Source organism: Equus przewalskii, chromosome 27 (genome assembly GCF_037783145.1).
Source record: "Equus przewalskii isolate Varuska chromosome 27, EquPr2, whole genome shotgun sequence".
NCBI classification, from domain to species: domain Eukaryota; kingdom Metazoa; phylum Chordata; class Mammalia; order Perissodactyla; family Equidae; genus Equus; species Equus przewalskii.
In genome coordinates this window covers 39,766,595-39,784,988 of record NC_091857.1, presented here as the reverse complement: position 1 = coordinate 39,784,988, position 18,394 = coordinate 39,766,595, and the positions used below count along the sequence as shown (strand labels likewise).

The 18,394-nt window shown below is 56.9% G+C and overlaps 1 protein-coding gene and 1 pseudogene across 2 annotated transcripts in view; one reads left to right on the top strand and one right to left on the bottom strand.

Annotated features, from left to right (window-relative positions):
• The first annotated feature begins 549 nt into the window (after positions 1-549).
• Positions 550-18,394, top strand: part of TSPEAR (thrombospondin type laminin G domain and EAR repeats) — a 178,884-nt gene continuing 161,039 nt past the window's right edge. Inside the window, exon 1 of one of the 2 annotated variants that reach the window (XM_070597830.1) lies at positions 550-1,323. In XM_070597830.1, coding sequence (XP_070453931.1) covers positions 1,239-1,323 — 85 coding nt within the window. In that variant the 5' untranslated portion in view covers positions 550-1,238. Of the gene's footprint in view, positions 1,324-6,722; positions 6,779-18,394 lie in introns of those variants that run through there. The other variant, XM_070597831.1, reaches the window with a different exon arrangement.
• LOC139079947 (keratin-associated protein 10-12-like) lies at positions 9,162-10,693 on the bottom strand (annotated as a pseudogene).

The window sequence follows — 18,394 nt, the reverse complement described above, 5'->3', positions numbered from 1 at the left end:
TCTCTTTGTCTCTGTCTCTCTCTGTCTCTCCCTCCCCCTCCCGCCCTCCCCCACAACAAGCCCTAAACCCAGGGTCCCTGCTCGTCACAAGCACCTTCTGTGTCAGACCAGCTGCTGCCCAGACCTCAGAGCTGGGGCTTCCCCCGGGGGAACTCGGAAATCACAGTCATAACACCGTCGTTCTGAAATGAGGACAAATGTGCATTTTAGGAGCCTATGAAAGGGGTCCTCCTGACCCAGGGAGAGCTACCCATGAGGGACCACGATGCCAGGGGTCTCCATCCAAGGGCATAAAGCGGGCACGGGACGCCCTCGGAGCTCTCTCCCAGCAGGTCCTGTGCGCTGTAGGGAGGGGCTGGCAGGCAGGGTGTGCTAAAAAAGAATAATGGCACTTAGGAGCCGTCCTGCCTGGAGCAGCGCTTCACCTTAACTGCAGTTTGGGAGGGCAGACTGAGTGACCCTGGGCCTTGAGGACATGGACCAGCTGTGGGCACGCAGGCGCAGCCGAGGGGCGCGAGCTCCCCTCCCCGGGGCGACGCTTCTCCTCTGTCTTCTCATTAGCTGTTTCCTTGAAGGACTGACTTCCCTCCGCAGGGAAATTCCTGAAACCCAACAGTTGACAAACCCACACACCCTCGGGAGGGCTGGGCACCAGATAAAAGCCCTCTGCGGTAGCCGACTCCTCCTGGGGACAGCCATTGCCGAGCTTGGGGACCGCCGCTGCCGCCGGGTGCCCAGCAGAGCACGGGGACCTGCGCCCAGAGCCTCGGGGCACACACCCTCGGGGATCTGCTCCTCCGCAGCTGGTGGCCGGCCTCGCGGTCCTAAAAGGCAGGCAGTGCCGGAGTCTACCCCGAGGAAAACAGGTTCTCTGAGTTTTTCTGGTTTGCTCTCAGCTCTCCACTGGACGATCTATTTCTGTCTTTCCTTCGGGAAAAATGCGCTTTGACAATGACTAATCGCAGCCGTGCGGAGATTTTATCAGCTGTCACCTGCACAGCAGGACCCAAGCCCGTGCGGAAATGAGCAGATAGCCAGGCAGCCGCAGCCCCGACCTGCCAGCACACCTGCCTCCCCTGGCAGAGCCGCTAGAAGCTTTCCTGCTGTGGGCCGTGGGCATGTGGCCATCACAGTGACCGCCCTGGGGCCCCGAGGCAGACCCAGGTGTCTGAGGAGCAGCTGCCTCCCCGTGGGCCGAGTGTGGAGCCCCTGGATGGAGCTTGGGACCCCAGCCCCTCATGTCTGTCCTGCTGACGCTGTGTGTCGCACTCCTGCCCCTGGCGACCCCAGGCCGAGGTGCCCAGCAATGGGAGCCCTGCACAGGTAATGGGGTGACACGGGGACAGGGGCGGGGCACCGTGCCAGGAGCCGGGAGGGTGTCGTGCGCGTTGAATGCTGCTTTCTATTGCCGATTCAAGGCCACTGGGGGTCCAGTTGCTTTAGGAGCGCCAGCAGGTAGCACCCTGGGGAGAAGGGCAGAGGTGGGCCCGTGGCGGCAGAGATTAGAGGGAACAGCTTGGCGGTCACAATAGAAACGCGGTTCCTTAAAATGCTAAGAGGGCGGGGAGAGTTTCAAAGAGTTAACCAGCTGCCGCCTGAAGCCCTTCACACGCGTTTACCTGCTTTGCCTCTGGGAAGGAAGGAAGGCGCAGAGGCAGGTCCCCCATTCCCTCTCTGGACAGAGAACCCCAGGTCTGCACTCAGCAAAGCACAGGGCCCCCCAGGCCTGATAGTTCTGTCCCAGAGAAGCAAGAAAGGTGGGAACAGCCTCAAACACACCGACAGTGGAGCCAAGAGCAGGGCCCTTCGGGGTCAGCCCCCACCCGAGGGGAGAGTGCCACTGGGGACAGAAGGGAAGCCGAGGGGAGATGCTGCCCCCCTCCTTTTTAGAAAGGCCATGTGGATTTGCTAATGACCATGACATTATCATACCTTTCTGGAGTTCCCACCTAGAGATTTTATTTATCGAACCTCACCTTAAAAAGCATACTGACGGGAAGGAGACCTGGCCGATAGAAGCCGGTTTCAGGACGTGAGCGAGCGGTGCAGCACAAATGGCCTCGGCAAGAGGTCGGGCGGTGTGGGTGTCGGAGGTGCTGGGGTGGTTTGCTCTGTGGATCTGGTTTTATTTGTGAGTTACTCATCCTGGGTCCCTGGAATCCTCTGAAGTCCCCTCCATGTATGGTTCTTGGCTCTGGTGGCACTTGGTTCCCAGTGACGTGACCAGGAGATGACCAATGATGACCCAAGTTTGGAACACTGACCTGGGAGGGGTTCTGTAAAGGTCCCCAGCCCCCGGGGAACAGCCAGGGCAGAATGGGGGGAGGTGAGCAGGCCCTGGGGGGCTGGAGCAGCCACCATGTGGGAATGTCGGGGGAGCGCCTGCTCCTTGTCTCCGGGGGCTGCTGCACCTGCCTGTGGGGACTGCCTGGGGACGAATGATTTTACAAACAGTACAAGAGCCAAGTCCATCTGCGGCCAAGCAAAATCCCCTGGATTGCCGTGCTTCCTTCCCTGACAAAGGCCAACACTTGGAGTCCGGGGTGCACGGCAGGAGGACCCCATGCGGCACCGGAGCCCACCGTAATCCTGAGCGCACGGCAGTCTCCGTGGTGGGAGATGAGTCACTGACATGTATCTTCATGTTCCCCTTAGCACTGGGAACAGAATCAATCTGCATAAAATAATAATAAAGGTGATTTATAAAGCCCGCCCCCTCTCCCCTGAAGGCGTGTTGCAAATAGTTAAAAGATGACCCAGTTATAAATACCGAGAACTGGGGGGGAAAGATAAAAGTCAAGTCAATAATATTGCACTGAATTTGGACCGCTCCCAAGACACTTGCATAAAGCTGACTCAGGGTGTCAAACAGTTAACAAGGTCACTTTGATTCCATCCAGTTCTGAAAAGCACACGAATTTCCAGTGTGGGGCTGTGTGTGTGGGGAGGTTGGCTCCACTTTCCTTTAGGCCTTGTTTGTGGGTCTGCGCTGCTGTGTATGTGAAGTGCCAGGGGCCCAGGCTTTGAAGTCCTGGCCCCCGAGCCTGTGACTGCTGACAACATCACCCTGGAGCAGTGATTGGTGGCGAGCAGGCTGTTTGCAACGCAGCTGTTGAGGTGCCCCTTGGCGCCACCCCCCTTTCTCATGAGGGCATCGTGCTTGGGAGAGGGGGCCCCTTTGATTGGCAGCAGCATCCCATCTCTCTCTGTCCTGTGTACAGACTCGCTCCGTGCTATTAGGTTGCAAATAACTCACTGTAGGGCTGAGGGAACCTTACAGTCGGCTGGGATTTTTGGGAGTCCCGGACCGGGCAGGGCAGTAGAGGGAAGAAAATCTGTCTCTTTATAGCTGCACCTTAGAAGGAGTTAACTCATGGGCAATGGCGGGGCGGCCAGAGTGGTCCAGGAGCTAGAGAACAGAAGGGATGATGGCTCAAGGGGACTGCATGTCTGTAGGGCTGGTAGGGCTTCAAGTTCAGCGTCCAGGAGGCCTGGGGAGGGACAGTCCTGGAGGCCTGGGGGTTGGAGGGAGGGCCTTGTCTGGATATGTTGCGGCCACTTCTGCCCGGCTTTCTTAAGAGCGGGACAGCAGCTGTGTCCTGGCCAGCTGAAGTGGGCGGGGGAGCTGGCAGTGCTCGTGGGAAGCTGTAATAGTCAGGATCACGCAGGTGGCAGGTTGCAGACGGAAGAGCGGCTCACCAGGTGACTAGCATGTGGGTGAGCAGCAGCTGACCAGTGCCCTTCTCTAAGAGGTGTCTGCGGACACCTCCTCCAGGTAGGGGGTGTGGCCAGTTGTGCTGATGGGAAAATAGGGGTTAAATGTCTGCCCAGTGTCTGGCATGGACCCTCCAATGAGGGATGGGCCAGGGGGTGGTGCTGGCCCTTCTGCGCAGGTGCGTCTGAGGATGGGTCAGGTCTGAGAGAGCCTCAGCCGAGCCAGAGAGATGAGCCCTACAGGCGGTCAGTGTGAACCATGCTGCCGGGGCTTGGAGCAGCCTCGGCAGGAGGGTGGCAGGGGCTTTGCAGCAGAGTGGCTGGGGGCTGAGGGTGTGAGTGGGGTGTGTGGGGTGGGCTCCTGCTGGGTGAGTGTGGCAGGCAGGATTTTAAGGCGAGATGCCTCTTTATGAGCTGTTGGCTTCCCTGACCCCAGGTGCCAGGCTTCTGTTCCTTGGGCCTCTCAGCCACTCCACCGAGCTGGGCCCAGCCACCTCAGGACAAAGAGGTTGAAATATGACTGCTAAGATCTCCCAGCTCCTGCGAGAATCCTGTGACTCTGGGTTGCATGGTGTGTGGTGCCAGGGGAGTGGCTGGGGGTGTCCTGCGGGGAGACACCTGGGTGGGCTGTGTTCTAGACGTGGGCTCTCAATCAGGGAGTGAGCAGCAGCTGTGGTTGGGGGCGGGGGAGGTGCTGGGGCAAAATCCCTGTGGGCCGTCCCCAACTCAGCTTGTCCTGACCCAGCCTCGTCTTTACATGGACGGGGGCCAGGGCAGAGGGATTCTGTGGGAACCAGAATGGAGACAGCTGGACCCCAATGGGACGGGGTCACCGGTAGGCTCCAGAGGGGCTGGGCAGAGAGAAGAGGTGGGGTGAGGCCTGGGAGGCACAACTGTCACCTGCTGCTGGGCGTCAGGATAACAGCCTTCGGATGTATCTCCGGATTGTGCCCGAGAGTGTCGACCGCTAACTCTGGGGAGGGTCAGACGTGGGCTCCACACCCAGGGCTTAGGGCCTTGGTGAGGCGTCAGGACTAACCCACATGGCACCCCTCCATTTCCCACTCCTCCCTCCTTCATTCGCTCAATACCCCTGCAAGGAAGGCACCGCGCCCACCGCTGGGGACGCAGCACAGGCAGTGTGGTCCCTGCCTGCTTGGAGCTCGCACTGCAGTCAAATCACAGCTGTGTGGTGGGCAGTGAGGGCCCCGGCAGGCTGTGACCTCCCCTAGGCGGGAGGGATCCAGGAGGGCCATTGAGGTGGAAAGTTCAGGGAGCCAGAGCCTCCAGGGCAAAGACATGGGCAGCGCGGGGGCCGTGTGCAGGAGTTGGTGGGTGGTCAGACCTCGGGGGCTGGGGGCAGGAGGGCTGTGTGCATCCCCGGAGCTAGAGAAAGTACTCAGGAAACGATGAGAACAGATTTCCATGTTCAAAGCTGGCTGGGGTGTGAAGGCCACCGGGAGGCCGCCCAGCAGAGGCAGCTGGCCTCCTTTGCAACTGCGGGGCCAGGAAGCTCCTCAGGCCAGGCTTCCACAGCGGTTCCTTCCTGGTGGTTCAAATGGATGGACCGCCCGTAAAGCCTGTGAAGCGGCTGAGAAGCCTGTTTGAGTGTGTCCCTGTCAGCCGTCCTTTGTCCACGTGGGCACGGCTTCCCACTCCATCCTTGGGTGCTGGGGGCACAAGGCTGAATCTGAGGCTGAGCCTCATGAGACCAGCCTCCTCTGAGCTCCACACCCCTAGGTGACCCCTCACACCGCACTGGGACGTCGGGGACGTCGTAGGGGGACAGAGGCAGAAAGGCCCGCCTCACTGGCTTGAGTGATTTTGCAGGGCTGGGCTGTTGGCAACTGGGATGCCAACCACAGCACAGCCTGCCAAGCGGTGCCATGTCCACACCCGGGATTCAAACCGGTGAACCCTGGCAGCGGAAGCAGAACGTGGGAACTTAACCGCTGTGCCACCAGGCCGGCCCCAGAATATTCCTTTTTATAATGTAACCATACACTATATGCTGCTTCTATGGTTTTAATCTTTAAGAGTTAATCATGGATTTCCTGGCAGCCGTTTTCCAGGATAAAATCTAGGAAGCCACCAACGCAGGCTTCTGGGTCTGGGCTGGGTTTCCAGCTGGACCCCCACCGGCCCCTGCAGCACGGAAGACCCTCCCTCAGCCTGGACCTCGCAGCATTCCGTTCCTGGTCCCCCCTGCCTCCCCCTGTCCTCTGCTCCCCTACCCCATCCTCCCGGATGGATCCTGAATTCCCTGCTTGGAGGAGACCTCCCCCTTCTCTCCGAATCCTGAGAGTCTGGGGGAGCGTCGGGGGTCGTGGTCCTCAGCTGTTACCCTCCCCCTCCTAATCTTGCATCTGCGCCTGAAGGAGCACCCTGGGCCCGGGCGGGGGGCTCACAACCCCTCCTCACCCCGCACCCGACGTGAAAACCCGGTGTCTGTGTCCTCGGAGGGGCTCGGGGCTCCAAGGTGGGACTCCATCTGTTAACGGCTCACTCTTCATCTCACCCCCAGTCCGGGGGCCGCGCCGCCGCCGAAGCCCAGAGAGCTTTGCCCTGGGGTGGGGACTTTGTGGGGGTCTCAGGCGAATCCAGTCTACCCAGCATCTCTGGCCACTTCAGTGGAACTTGGCCCGCCGCTGGGAGGTGGAAAAGGAGAGGAAACGCCGACCTTGCTTCCAAGGTGACCCCAGGGTCGGTTTGCAGCCGGGCGAGCCCCCACCGCCCCCGCTCCGGCCGCGGGCGATGGAAGGGGAAGGGCGGGGCGACCCCGAGGGCTGGAGCTGCCCGCTTCTGGGAGGGTGAGAAACAACGGACCGCCGGCTCTTCCCGGGCCCTCACCCTGGGCCTCGCCGCGCACCTGCAGGACGGGACCGTGTGCGGCCTGGGGGGACCACCGCCGGGGAGCGCGCAGGACGTGCGGGCGCGGGCCGAGCGCGGGGTGGCCGAGGGGAAGGCAGTGAGTGTGCGCGCGCGTGTGCGTGTGCCAATACGCGTGAGTGTGTGTGCACGCACGCGCCGCTGAGGAGAGACCGGTGCGTACCCACCCACCCAGGTAGGAAACCGTTTCGTCTCCTCGTCTTTGCGGCCGCGTGCGTCCCCGCGGTCTGCACGGGGCCCGCTGCGCCGCTGGCACAGCGAGGTCGCCGTCGTCCGCCACGGGCGGCTCAGGTCCGGGTGCGCGAGGAGCGCGCGCCGGGCTCTCGGGTCCGCGGGCGCCGGGCTCGGGTGCAGCCAGTGGGGACGGGGCTCGGGGACACCCTGCGCTCGGGACCGCGACCCTGCCCGGACGCCTCGCCCCGTGTGTGACACGTCTGGGGGTCGGGGGCGGAGCTTGGGGCGCACCGCGGAGGGGTCACCAGTGTTGGACGACCCCGCGGGACGGAATGCAACAGCGTTCAGGGGCGTCCGCAATTCGGGTCTTTTCTGGTTAACCCGGGCATTCTTCGCCGCGCGCGCGCTTTCCGACGCAGCGGGCCCCGTCCGGTAGGGGTGGAAGTCAGGGGCCGGGAACTGGGGCGGGCCCCGCCGACCCGGCCGCAGCAGCTCCGCAGGCAGGGATGGGCTCCGCGGCGTCCGCAGCGCCGGGCCTGAGCCCCGTGGAGCCGCCGGCAGCCTCGCGCCCCATCGCGGCTGCGCGGGGACGTCCTGCCCCATACGCGGGGGGCTCCTCAATCAGTGCCGTGACGAAAAAGTGTGCATCTCACCACATCGTTTGTTTTAAAAACATTTTGGTGACTGTAGTTTCCCACAACGGTCTCCAACTCTGGAGTATTGTATTTTATGCATTTCAATACGTGTTTCTGAGCAAGGGCCTATGGGTTTTCACACAGGACGTTGGGGCTACCCCGTCCGCTAGTCTCTGGGTGGCCGTGAAGTTGGTCAGGAGGAGAGTACTAAAGGCACAGAGGGGGCCTGCGGTGGCCAGAGACCCAGGGAATTCCCTGGCGGCCTATGACACCTGGGGAATTGACTTCACACACCCTCTCTTCCATAGTTGGGACCCAGGAGGGAGGGGCGGGTCCCTCAGGAGAGGGGGAGGGCGGGGACCTCAGGGGAAGCAGGGGTCAGGACTCCCACCTGCCTCCACAGCCCCAGAATGTAGCAGGAAGGACTGGGGGGGGGGGGGGCGGTTAGTCTGTCTGCACCCGTATACGCCACCCAGTTCTTTTTTTTTGAAGATTGGCCCTGAGCTAACATCTGTTGCCAATCTTCCTTTTTTTTTTTTTTTTCCCCCTCTCCAAAGCCGTAGTTGTATATCCTACTCGTGGGTCTTTCTAGTTCTTCTATGTGGGATGCTGCCACAGCATGGCTGGATGACCAGTGCTAGGTCTGCGCCCAGGATCTGAACTAGCAAGACCCTGGGCCATGGAAGCGGGAGCCGGTGAACTTAACCACTCGGCAGGGGGGCAGTCCTGACACCACCAAATTCTAATTGCAGGAGGGTAGTCCTACTTTCCACTGACAGGTTCCCTGAAGACCCTCCCCCCACTTTTAGGGGGGTGGCACTGGAAAAGCTGACCCAGCTTGGGGAGTGTGGCCCAGGTTCTGCAGGGGAGCGGCTGAGGGGCAGGTGATCTCTTAGACCTGCTCTAAGGGGGGTGTTGACTGTTGACCTGCCTCCCTCAGGGGGTCGCCTTGCTGGATTTCATGGCCTCCTGGGAGGCATCAACAGCAGGGCAGGATCAAGAGCTAGGAGGTGGCACTGGTGGGGGTATGGAGGCAGGGGGCCCACAGGTTAGGAAGCAGCGCTGTCTGAGAGTGAAACCTGGGCGTGGGAAGCTCAGGGAAATTGGGGACCTGTCCAGACTGGCCCCAAGGGAAAATCCCCCAAGGGCAACAAGCCTGGGCCTCAGACCCCAGAGTGGGCCCTTGAAATCACCTACCCCCTGTCTTCTTCCCCTGACCTCTCCCACATCCAGGCTGGACCTGGGGCCGGGGAAGGGGTATTGTCATCGGCCTGCACGGGCACAGACAGACAGGGTTGGGACGTTTGAATAAAGGGCTAAGATTCAAGGGGAGATGGAGGGAAAGGCTCAGGAAGCTGGTGGTTGGCAGAAATGCTCCTTGTCAGCTGTGCCCCAGGGAGGCCCTAGACCAGCTGGTCTCCTGGCAACTAGGGCCGTGCCCTCTGGGTGTCGGCAGACTGATGGGGAAAGCCAGTTCTGGGGCGACAGGGCCCTCTTGCCACCAGACCTACTGGCCAAGTGCCTATTGGCTGCCTGAATCCTGGACAGGCAGCACAGCCACCCCAGCGCTGCCCGGAGATACAGATGCAGGAGCCAGGGGCCGCAGGACAACTGGGGTGGGCCTCAGATCTCAACGCCATTGGAAATGCTCCCAAGACATGGCTTATCTCCAAGGTTGCTGAGGCCAGGGGTACGTGGAGGGCTGGAAAAACGAAATGTAAAACTGGGCCGGGAGAGAGGACCAGCAGAGGCAAGGACGGCGAGTTTATTCATTCTGTTCAAGACACGTCCAAGGTGGGGAGGGCAAATGGCTTCCGGGTAGAGGGTAGAGGCCCCAGTAAGGCTATGGGGAAGGGCTGGGGCCATGGCCATCAGAAACAACCAGGGAGCCACCAGTAATAGGGGAGGGCCGTCTCAGGTTCACCCGGGCCTGATGTGGAGGCTGCAGGCTGAACCCTGGTTGTTGGGGTCTGAGGTCAGCGAGCATTCACGCTTCGATGAGTGCTGAAGCTTGTGCTGGGGTTACATCCTGACAGAGGCAGTGGGAGAGGTGCGGTGTCCCATAGTGCCCGGCTGGCCCTGGAGGACGTGCCCAGTCAGTAGCAGGACTTCTGGGCCGAGGCGGGGCTGCAGTGGGCCACGCGGGAGCACGTGGGGCGGCAGAGCAGGGACACGCAGGAGGAGGGTTTGCACACAGGCCGGCAGAGCAGGGACACGCTGGAGGCCAGGCGGCAGCAGCTGGGCTGGCAGGAGGTAGGGCCGCAGCAGGAGGGCACGGGCACGCAGCAGGCGGGCCTGCACACGGGGCGGCAGATGAGGGACACGCAGGAGGAGGGTTTGCAGCAGGACGGGGGGCAGGGGCTGGGCTGGCAGCACGAGGGGGCTGGGCAGGGGGAGGCCTTGGAGCAGGCCGGGTGTGCAGGAGACGGGCACGCAGCAGGCCTGCTGGCAGGGGGAGGAGGTGCAGCAGGACGGCTGGCAGCTAGACTGCTGGCAGCATGAGGAGTCTGAGCAGGGGGAGGCCCCAGAGCAAACGGGCACACAGCACACGGGCTTGCAGCAGACGGGGGTGCAGCAGACGGGCACGCAGCAGCGGCCCAGCAGGCCTGCTGGCAGGGGGAGGAGGCGGAGCATGAGGGCTGGCAGCTAGACTGCTGGCAGCACGAGGTGTCTGAGCAGGGGGAGGGCCCAGGGCAGACGGGCACACAGCACACAGGCTTGCAGCAGACGGGGGTGCAGGAGACGGGCACACAGCAGTCCTGCTGGCAGGGGGAGGAGGTGCAGCAGGAGGGCTGGCAGCTAGACTGCTGGCAGCATGAGGGGTCTGAGCAGGGCGAGGCCCCACAGCAGTCGGGCACACAGCACACGGGCTTGCAGCAGACAGGGGTGCAGCAGACTGGCACGCAGCAGGCCTGCTGGCAGGGGGAGGAGGCACAGCAGGAGGGCTGGCAGCTAGACTGCTGGCAGCACGAGGGCGTGCAGGAGCTGGTGCAGGCTGCCTGGCAGGGGCTGTACACACAGCTGGCGGGGGTGCAGATGAGGCTCAAGCAGGGGGCCGGGACGCAGCAGCTGGGGGCGCAGCAGGGGGGCTCGCAGCAGCTCTCTGGGCCGTCGTCCACCTGCCAGGAGGAGTCGGGGCAGGAGTCCCAGGAACCGGGCTGGCAGACCCGGCTGCCATAGCTGAGGTCGCTGGAGCAGACGGACAGGGTGGAGGCGGCCATGGTGGGGCGGTGGGGCTGGAGGCGGGTGTGTGTGAGTGTATGTGTGTGTGTGCCGGAGAGGGTGGTTGAGGGTGTGTGAGCTGCCTGGGGTGCTTGGGGCTTATATACCCCTCAGGGGTGCATGTTGTCCATCGTGTGTTTCTAGAAGAGTCTATTTCCTTATTGTTGTTGGAGCAGGTCCCTGAGGACGCGCGTCCTGGATCCACAATGGGTAGGTAGCTCAGCTCATTAAACTCCCGAGAGGCTGAAGCCCAGGGGATGCAGGGAGCTGGGGGTGCCAGCACAGGGGGAGCATCGACCTGAGGGTGGACCCAAGGGGGCCAGTCGCTCCTGACGGCCCCTGTCTGAGCATCTTTCTGGGGCTTCTTCCTATCATTCCCCGTAGTTCTCAGCACTCAGTTGAATCATAGCGTATTTTGTTTTTCTTTTGTTATATCCTCTTTATTCTGGAGTGTAATCCTCTCCCGAATCCAGAGGCTAATGAATGGCTCGGGAGCTTTATTTATTTTTACGGTATTCCCCAACGCTTATATAATAGGTCTTGCTATGCCAGGAACTATTCCGAGCAGCTCTATGACGATTAACTCACTAACCCTCACAAGAACCTTGTGAGGTGGGTGCTGCTGTTATGCCCACTTTACAGATGGGGAAACTGAGGCACAACTGAGAACTCACCCCAGAGCCCTCGTGAGCAATCAGAAGACCCTGTATGGGAACCCCGATGGGCCTGTGTTCTTAACCGTAAATTCTGCTGCCCCAGACAGCAGAGAGACACTAAAGTCAGTGAGAAATCTGGATTCTGTCCCGGGGCGGAGGGGGGAGGGCGGGCAGGATGAAGTTTGATCTAGAAACGGTGGCGTGAGATTTATGTGAAAATATAGGGTGGGTGCTCAAGCTAGGACTAGCTCTGAACAAGGCTCTGCGTCCCTCGAGGGAGAGGATTTGCATTTATTTACATGCAGGAATGCGGACACACGAGACTGAAGGGAAGCCACCCTTCGGAGGGGTCACTGGAGCGGCTGGAAGGTTTCCTTTTGGGAACTGGGTTGTTTTTAAGTTAAGAGCAAAGACATTCTACAGCCTTCTTTCTTGAGAACTCTGCGGCCCTGGGCTGGGGCTGGCCAGGAGGGGACTGAGAGTAAGGCAGGGCAGCTTGGCTGGACCCAAAGGGCCGGGGGAGCCTGACTCCCCCAGGCGGGGCGCGGGGAGACTCTGCGGTGAACAGCCCGATGGGCCGCGTTTGCCAGCGCCCGCGGTGTAAACGTTGTCCCCAGGGCCGGTTTCAAGCTCTCGGCGGTGGGACAAGCGGCTTGCGGAAGTCCCGAGTGTTGAGCACTTGGCTCTCATAAGCCGCGTAGCGGGCACACCACGGGGGCGCGGACTGGAGGAGAAAGGGACCCAGGAAAGGGGTCTCCGGTGGTGGGGGTCCTGGCTACCCCGAGGGAGTCTGAGCCAAGCTGGGGCATGGCCAACCGGGGTGTGACCTAGCCAGCACTGCCTGCTTTGTGCCAGAATCGCCCCGACCCGCACCCTGCAGCGGGCAGCGTGAGAAGAGGGGCCGGGCGGACGAGGCCCGGGGCCGGGCTCCGTGCTGGGAGGCGGCTCCGCGGCGGCGCTTCCAGCCCAGAGGCGAGCGTTGGGTCAGTCGGGGCGCAGGGGTCGAGGGAGGGACCCGAGGGTGCGAGCACCCAGCGGCTGCAGGAATGGGGGAGGGCCCCACTTGGATGGCGTCTCCGGGAACCAGGGAGGCTCCCAGGTCGCCAGCGGGCCCCATGGACGGGCGTGGGAGGGGGACGTCGAGGTGACCCTCTTGGCCGACACAGGCACTGAGGACACGGAGGTGCTGGCCCCCGCGGGCCCACCTTTCCCACGCTGCTGCAGGACAGGCGCGCCCGGGGCTTGTCTGAAGGAACCGGCCCTCCCCGAGCCTGGAGGGACCGCGCCCCCGCTTCCCAAAGGCGAGGACTCCGAAGGCCGAGTGTCCTCCCCAGGGCGGGCCCCCTGCCTGCCGCACCTCCCCAGGCCCGGCCAAGGCCAGGAGCCTTGTGCCCTCGCGGTGTGAGCAGATGCCACGATGAGCAGGGAAGCGTGGCATCTACCTGGCGCGCTCCTGCGCGCGGTGCCGGCTAATTCACTCCGCGCCGCTGCGGCCGCTCTGCAGGCGCAGTGTCCTTCCTCGCTCCCTTCCCTCACCGCTTTCCTGTTCCACCTGCAGCCTCGAGTGTATATTTTTTTATTATAAGCACTCAACAGTTATGTGTTATTGTATTTATCATTATGTGTGTGTCAAAACAATATATTCTTCCATTGGATTTTCTTTAAACGTTTTTTTATTGCGGTAAAATATATGTAACATAAAATTTGCCGTTTCATCCATTTTTTAAATGTGCAGTTCAGTAGCGTTAATTCCGTTCACATTGTTGTGCAACCATCACCATCCTCCATCTCCAGAGCTTTCCATCTCCCCCAAAATGAAACTCAGTCCCCCTTATACACCAACTCCATCCCCTCTCCCCAGCCCCCGGACGCACCATTCTACTTCCTGTCTCTATGAATCTGACTGCTCTGGGGGCCTCGTGTAAGTGGAATCACACAGTGTTTGTCCTTTTGTGACTGGCTTATTTCACTCAGCATAATGTCGTCAAGGTCCATCCGTGTTGTAGCAGGGGTCAGAACTTCTTTCATTTTCATGGCAGAATAATATTCCATCGTGTAGATAAACCACATATTGTTTATCCATTCATCTGTTGATAGACACTTGGGTTGTTTCCACCTTTTGGCTCTTGTGAATAATGCTGCAAAGAACATTGGAGTCCCTTTTTTTTAGTTCTTTTGGGTCTACTTTTAGGCGTGCAATTGCTGGGTCATGTGGTAATTCTATGTTTAACTTTTTGTGGAACTACCAAAATATTTCCACAGTGGCTGCACTATTTTATATCCCTACTGGTAATGTTTCAGAGTTCTGATTTATCCACATCCTTGCCAATACTTATTTTCCTTTTTTTTTTTTTAATTACAGCCATCCTAATAGGAGTGAAGTGGTATCTCCTGGTGGTTTTGATTTGCATTTCCCTAGTGACTAATAATGTCGAGCACCTTTTCGTGTGCTTGTCGGCCATTTGGATATCTTCATTGGAGAAATATCCGTTCACGTCCATTGCCCATGTTTCAGTTGGGTTGTTCATCTTTTTCTTGTTGAGTTGTGGGAGTTCTTTATATATTCTGGATATTAAACTCTCATCAGATATATGATTTGCAAATGTTTTCTCCCATTCTGTAAATTGTCTTTTCACTTTCTGGATAGCGTCCTTTGATTCACAGAAGTTTTTAATTTTGATGAAGTCCAATTTACTTTTTTCTTTTGTTGCTTGTGCTTTTGGTGTCATATCTAAGAAACACTTGTCAAATCCGAGGTCATGAACATGAAACATTCCCTGTATGTTTTCTTCTAAGACATTTTTGGTTTTGCTCTTACATTTAGGAGTTAATTTTTGTATATGGGGTGAGGTGGGAGTCCAAGTTCATTCTTTTGCATGAAGCACTTTGTGGAAAAGATGATTTTTTTCCCCTGTTGAATGGTCTTGGCACCCTCATCAAAAATCAATTGGCTATAAATGTATGGGTTTACTTCTGGACTCTCTTTTCTATTCCGTTAGTCTGCGTGTCTGTCCTTATGCCAGAACCACGCTGTTTCAATTACCGTAGGTTTGCAGTAAACTTTGAAATCAGGATGTGTGAACCCTCCAACTTTGTTGTCCTTTTCCAAGATTATTTTGCTACTCTAGGTCCCCGTCAATTCCATATGAATTAGAGGATCAGCTTTTTCATTGTTGGAGAAATGGCTGTTGGCGTTTTGATAAGGAGTGCATTGACTCTGTAGATCGCTTTGAGTAGCGTTGTCATCTTAACGATGCTGAGTCTTCCTGTTCGTGAACGTGGAATGTCGTCCCATTCATTTTGGTCTTTAATTCCTTCAGCATGTTTCGCAGTTCTCAGCGCACAGTGTCTCGCCCCCTTGGTTGAATTCCTTCTTAGGTATTTTATTCTTTTGGATGTGATTGTGATCCTTGTTATTTCTGTAAGGTCCGTGGTAATATCTCTACTTCCATTTCTGAATTTAGTTATTTGCACCTTCTCTCTTTTTTCCTTGTTAGTAAATTTTATTGATTTTTTTCAAAGAATCAACCTTTGGTTTTGCTAATTCTCTCTGCTGTTTTTCTGTGTTCTATGTCATTTATTTCCACTCTTATCTTTATTATTTGGTTGGTTCCCCTGGTGGCCAGCTGCCATCCTTAGATGGAAGTCCAAAGTCACCTCATTAATACAATGAAAGACACCTTTATTGCTCTTGTCACTTAGGAAATTCCAAAGGTTTCAGGAACTCTGTGCCAGAAATGATGAAGACTAAACATATGCTTCTTGTTATAAATCACAGTATCACAATTTCCTTCCTTCTTGTAGCTTTGGGTTTAGTTTGCTCTTCTTTTCCTAGTTCCTCAAGGCATAAAGTTTGTTGATTCAAAATCTTTCCTCTCTTTCAACGTAGGCATTTACAGCCTTAAATTCTCCTCCAAGCTCTGCCTTGACTGCATCTTACAGGTTTTGATATGTTGTGTTTCAATTTTGATTCACCTCTAAGAATTTTCTAATTTCCCTGTGACTTCCTCTTTGACCCACACTTTTTTTTTTTCAAAGAGTATGTGGTTTAATTTCCACATATTTATGAATTTTCTAGTTTCTTTCTGTTACCGATGTCTAGTTTCATTCCATTGTGGTTGGGAAAGACCCTTTGTATGATTTCAATCTTATTAAATTCATCGTGGCTTGTTTTGTGGCCTAATGTGTGGTCTCTCCTGGAGAATGTCTCACGTGCCCTTGGGAAGAATGTTGTCCTATGTGTGGCTGTGACTAGTTGCTCTGTAGGGTTGTTCAAGTTCTCGTCTTCCTATTGATCTTCTGTCTACATGTTCTATCCATTGTTGAAAATGGGGTACTAAAGTCTTCAACTGCTGTTGTAGAACTCCCTGCTTCTCCCTTCAATTCTGTCAGTGTTTGCTTCATGTATTTTGGGCCTCTGTTGTGCGGTGCATGTATGTTTATAATCGTGAGATCTTCTTGATGAATTGAATCTTTCCTCAATATATAATGTCCTTTCCTTGTGCGTTTTTGCAGTTGGTACAATACGGTTGAAGAGGTCCTTGGTAAATATTACGTCTGTCAGTTTTTAGGGTCTTAGTGTATTGATGGGAACTTAAGCATTCTTGAAAAATAGGTTTATTATAGAGAAAGTCAGCTGTAAGTAATGGCTGGTTCATCATACTGTGTTAACAATTTTAAAACGTTAGAGACATAAGGTGAATGCCATTCTTTCCTGTCACCTCTGCTCTCTGGTACCCAGTGATGTGCGTGCCAATTCCATGATCTCTTGAAGCTTGGAGAAAGAGAGGGACTCAAAGAGACAAGGTTTTAAAACCACGTTCCGAGGAGACGTATCAGAGGCCACCTAGGTAAGGATGTGTGTCAGTGAGAAAGGGAGAGAGGGGTGTGAGGGGGAGAGGTTTAATTTTCCATCCAAAGCAGGAATCCCATTTGTGGTTTCTATTTTTTTATGAACGTTTTTATTATTTTTAACTACTTAGCTCCTAACCATTAATTTCAACTATCTTTTTGTTCATTTTGTTGTGAAAAATTTCAAACATACCCAAAAAGTTAAAAGAATTAACGGGTGAGTATCCGTATATCCCCTCCCAGACTCTACCTCGAACTCTGTGCTTCATTTACTTTCTCAGATGATCTGCCCATCAAACACCCTCTAGCCACACTTCTTATTTTTTGACGAATTTCAAAGCAAGTTAGAAACAACAGTGCACATCACTCAAACACTTCAGGAAGCACGTCGTTAACTAGAGTTCAATATTTGTGTCCCAGTCTCCCCTCTTGCCCCACTGCTATCAGTTTCCCCCCACCCTTCAGAAGCAGCCGCTGTTCTGATGTTTTATAGTCATAGTTTGGTTCAGCTTGCCTTGGAACTTCATTTAGAGGGAGTCTGCGGCAGCCCCTCCTGCCTGGCCCCCTTCAGCAGCACCGTGTTTCTGAGATCCATTCATGCCGTTGCATGTGTGGGTAATGCGTCTTTTTATTGCTGATTTGTATTCCATCGTCTGACTATATCATGATTTGTTCATCCATTCCCCTGCTGATGGGCATGCGGGTTGATGCCAGTTTTTGTCTGTTATGAAGACAGTGGAATAAATGTGCCTTCTCTTCCAGCCTTCAGCACCCAGGAGCTGGGACAGCTGCCAGGGGCCCATGATGCTGCAGGTAGCTCTGCCTTTCAGGGAGCTCTTCTGTTGAGCCGAAATCTGCCTCCTGTCACCCTGGCTCCTTGGTCCAGCCTTTGGGGCAACATAGAGTGAAGCTCCTCCACTCGAAAGCCCTTCAGAAAGTGGCAGGCAGCTGCAGTTGCTCAGGCTCCGCCCCCTCCTCCATCCGTCATTCCTCATTGGCTCAGTTTCCAGGCTCCCAAAGTCCTGGATAAAGATCCTCAGTTGAGACCATTGGGAAGGAACACCCTCTTTAATTTCAACAATCTGGGCCACCCCTTTGCCCAGAGGGGCTCCCCGACGTCCCGAGGGGCATGACTATCCCAGGAGAACCACCCTAGGACAGGAGCTCCACGCTGTCATTGGCTTGTCCAAGACAGCAAACTACAAGGAGAGACAGCTTCGGGGAAAATCACGAAGAAGAACAAACAGCTCTGGGGAGCAGAGGGATTTATTGTTTCTCAAGCACCAAGCTCTCATGGAGAAGGAAACTAAGGGGGCGATTCCAGCCCCTATGGCGTGTGGGTCCGTCATTGATCCCATAGTGACATGTGCAGGCAGGATCTTGAAAATTAGACAAAGGGAAAGGCTTTCAGATCAATAGCAGAGAATTGATTTTCCAGATGATTTGTCAGCAGCACGAAGGGGTGCCACAGGGAACAGGTCTGCAGACCAGGGTAGGGCAGGACGGCTGGCAGCACCTGGAGGACTGGCAGGAGGGGGCCAGGTACACAGTGGGCCTACAGTTCACAGGTGTGCACACGGTGGGCCTGCAGCTCACAGGTGTGCACACGGTGGGCCTGCAGCTCACAGGCACACACACATGGGCCTGCAGCTCACAGGCACACACACAGTGGGACTGCAGCTCACAGGTGCACAGCAGGCTACCTGGCAGGGGCTGGGCACACAGCAGGCCGGGCTACAGGAGGAGGCCTGGCCACAGGTCGTTGGGCAGCATGGGGACAGGCAGCCGCACGCCGACTGGCAGGAGGTGGCAGAGCCGCACACGGGCCGGCACAGCAGAGACACGCAGGGGGCCGGCTGCCCGCAGGAGCTCCCGCAGACCAGGGGAGGACAGCAGGGGGCAGGGCAAGCTGGCTGGCAGCCTGTGGAGCAGCTGGTGTGGCACATGGTGGTGTGGGGCTGGGCTGGGGTCAGGGCAGAGGACGGGCTGGTCTGCAGGCTCCTGGCCCAGGGGGACCTTTATACCTGCGGGCTGTGGGCGTCCTGGCAATGAGCCACCAGGTGCCTTCCTCGTGGATATCTGGTTGTTCTCCTCTTCGTCTCCATGGGTCTCTTCCTGGAGTTTCTGGTTGAAGTGACGCCGTCTAGGAGGTTCCTCCTCAGCTGGAGACTCCCTGTGACTCAGTGGCCACGTGACTCTGGAGTCGAGTCCAGGATGGATGATGAGGGGCCGTCAGCTGGGGACAAGGGGCCA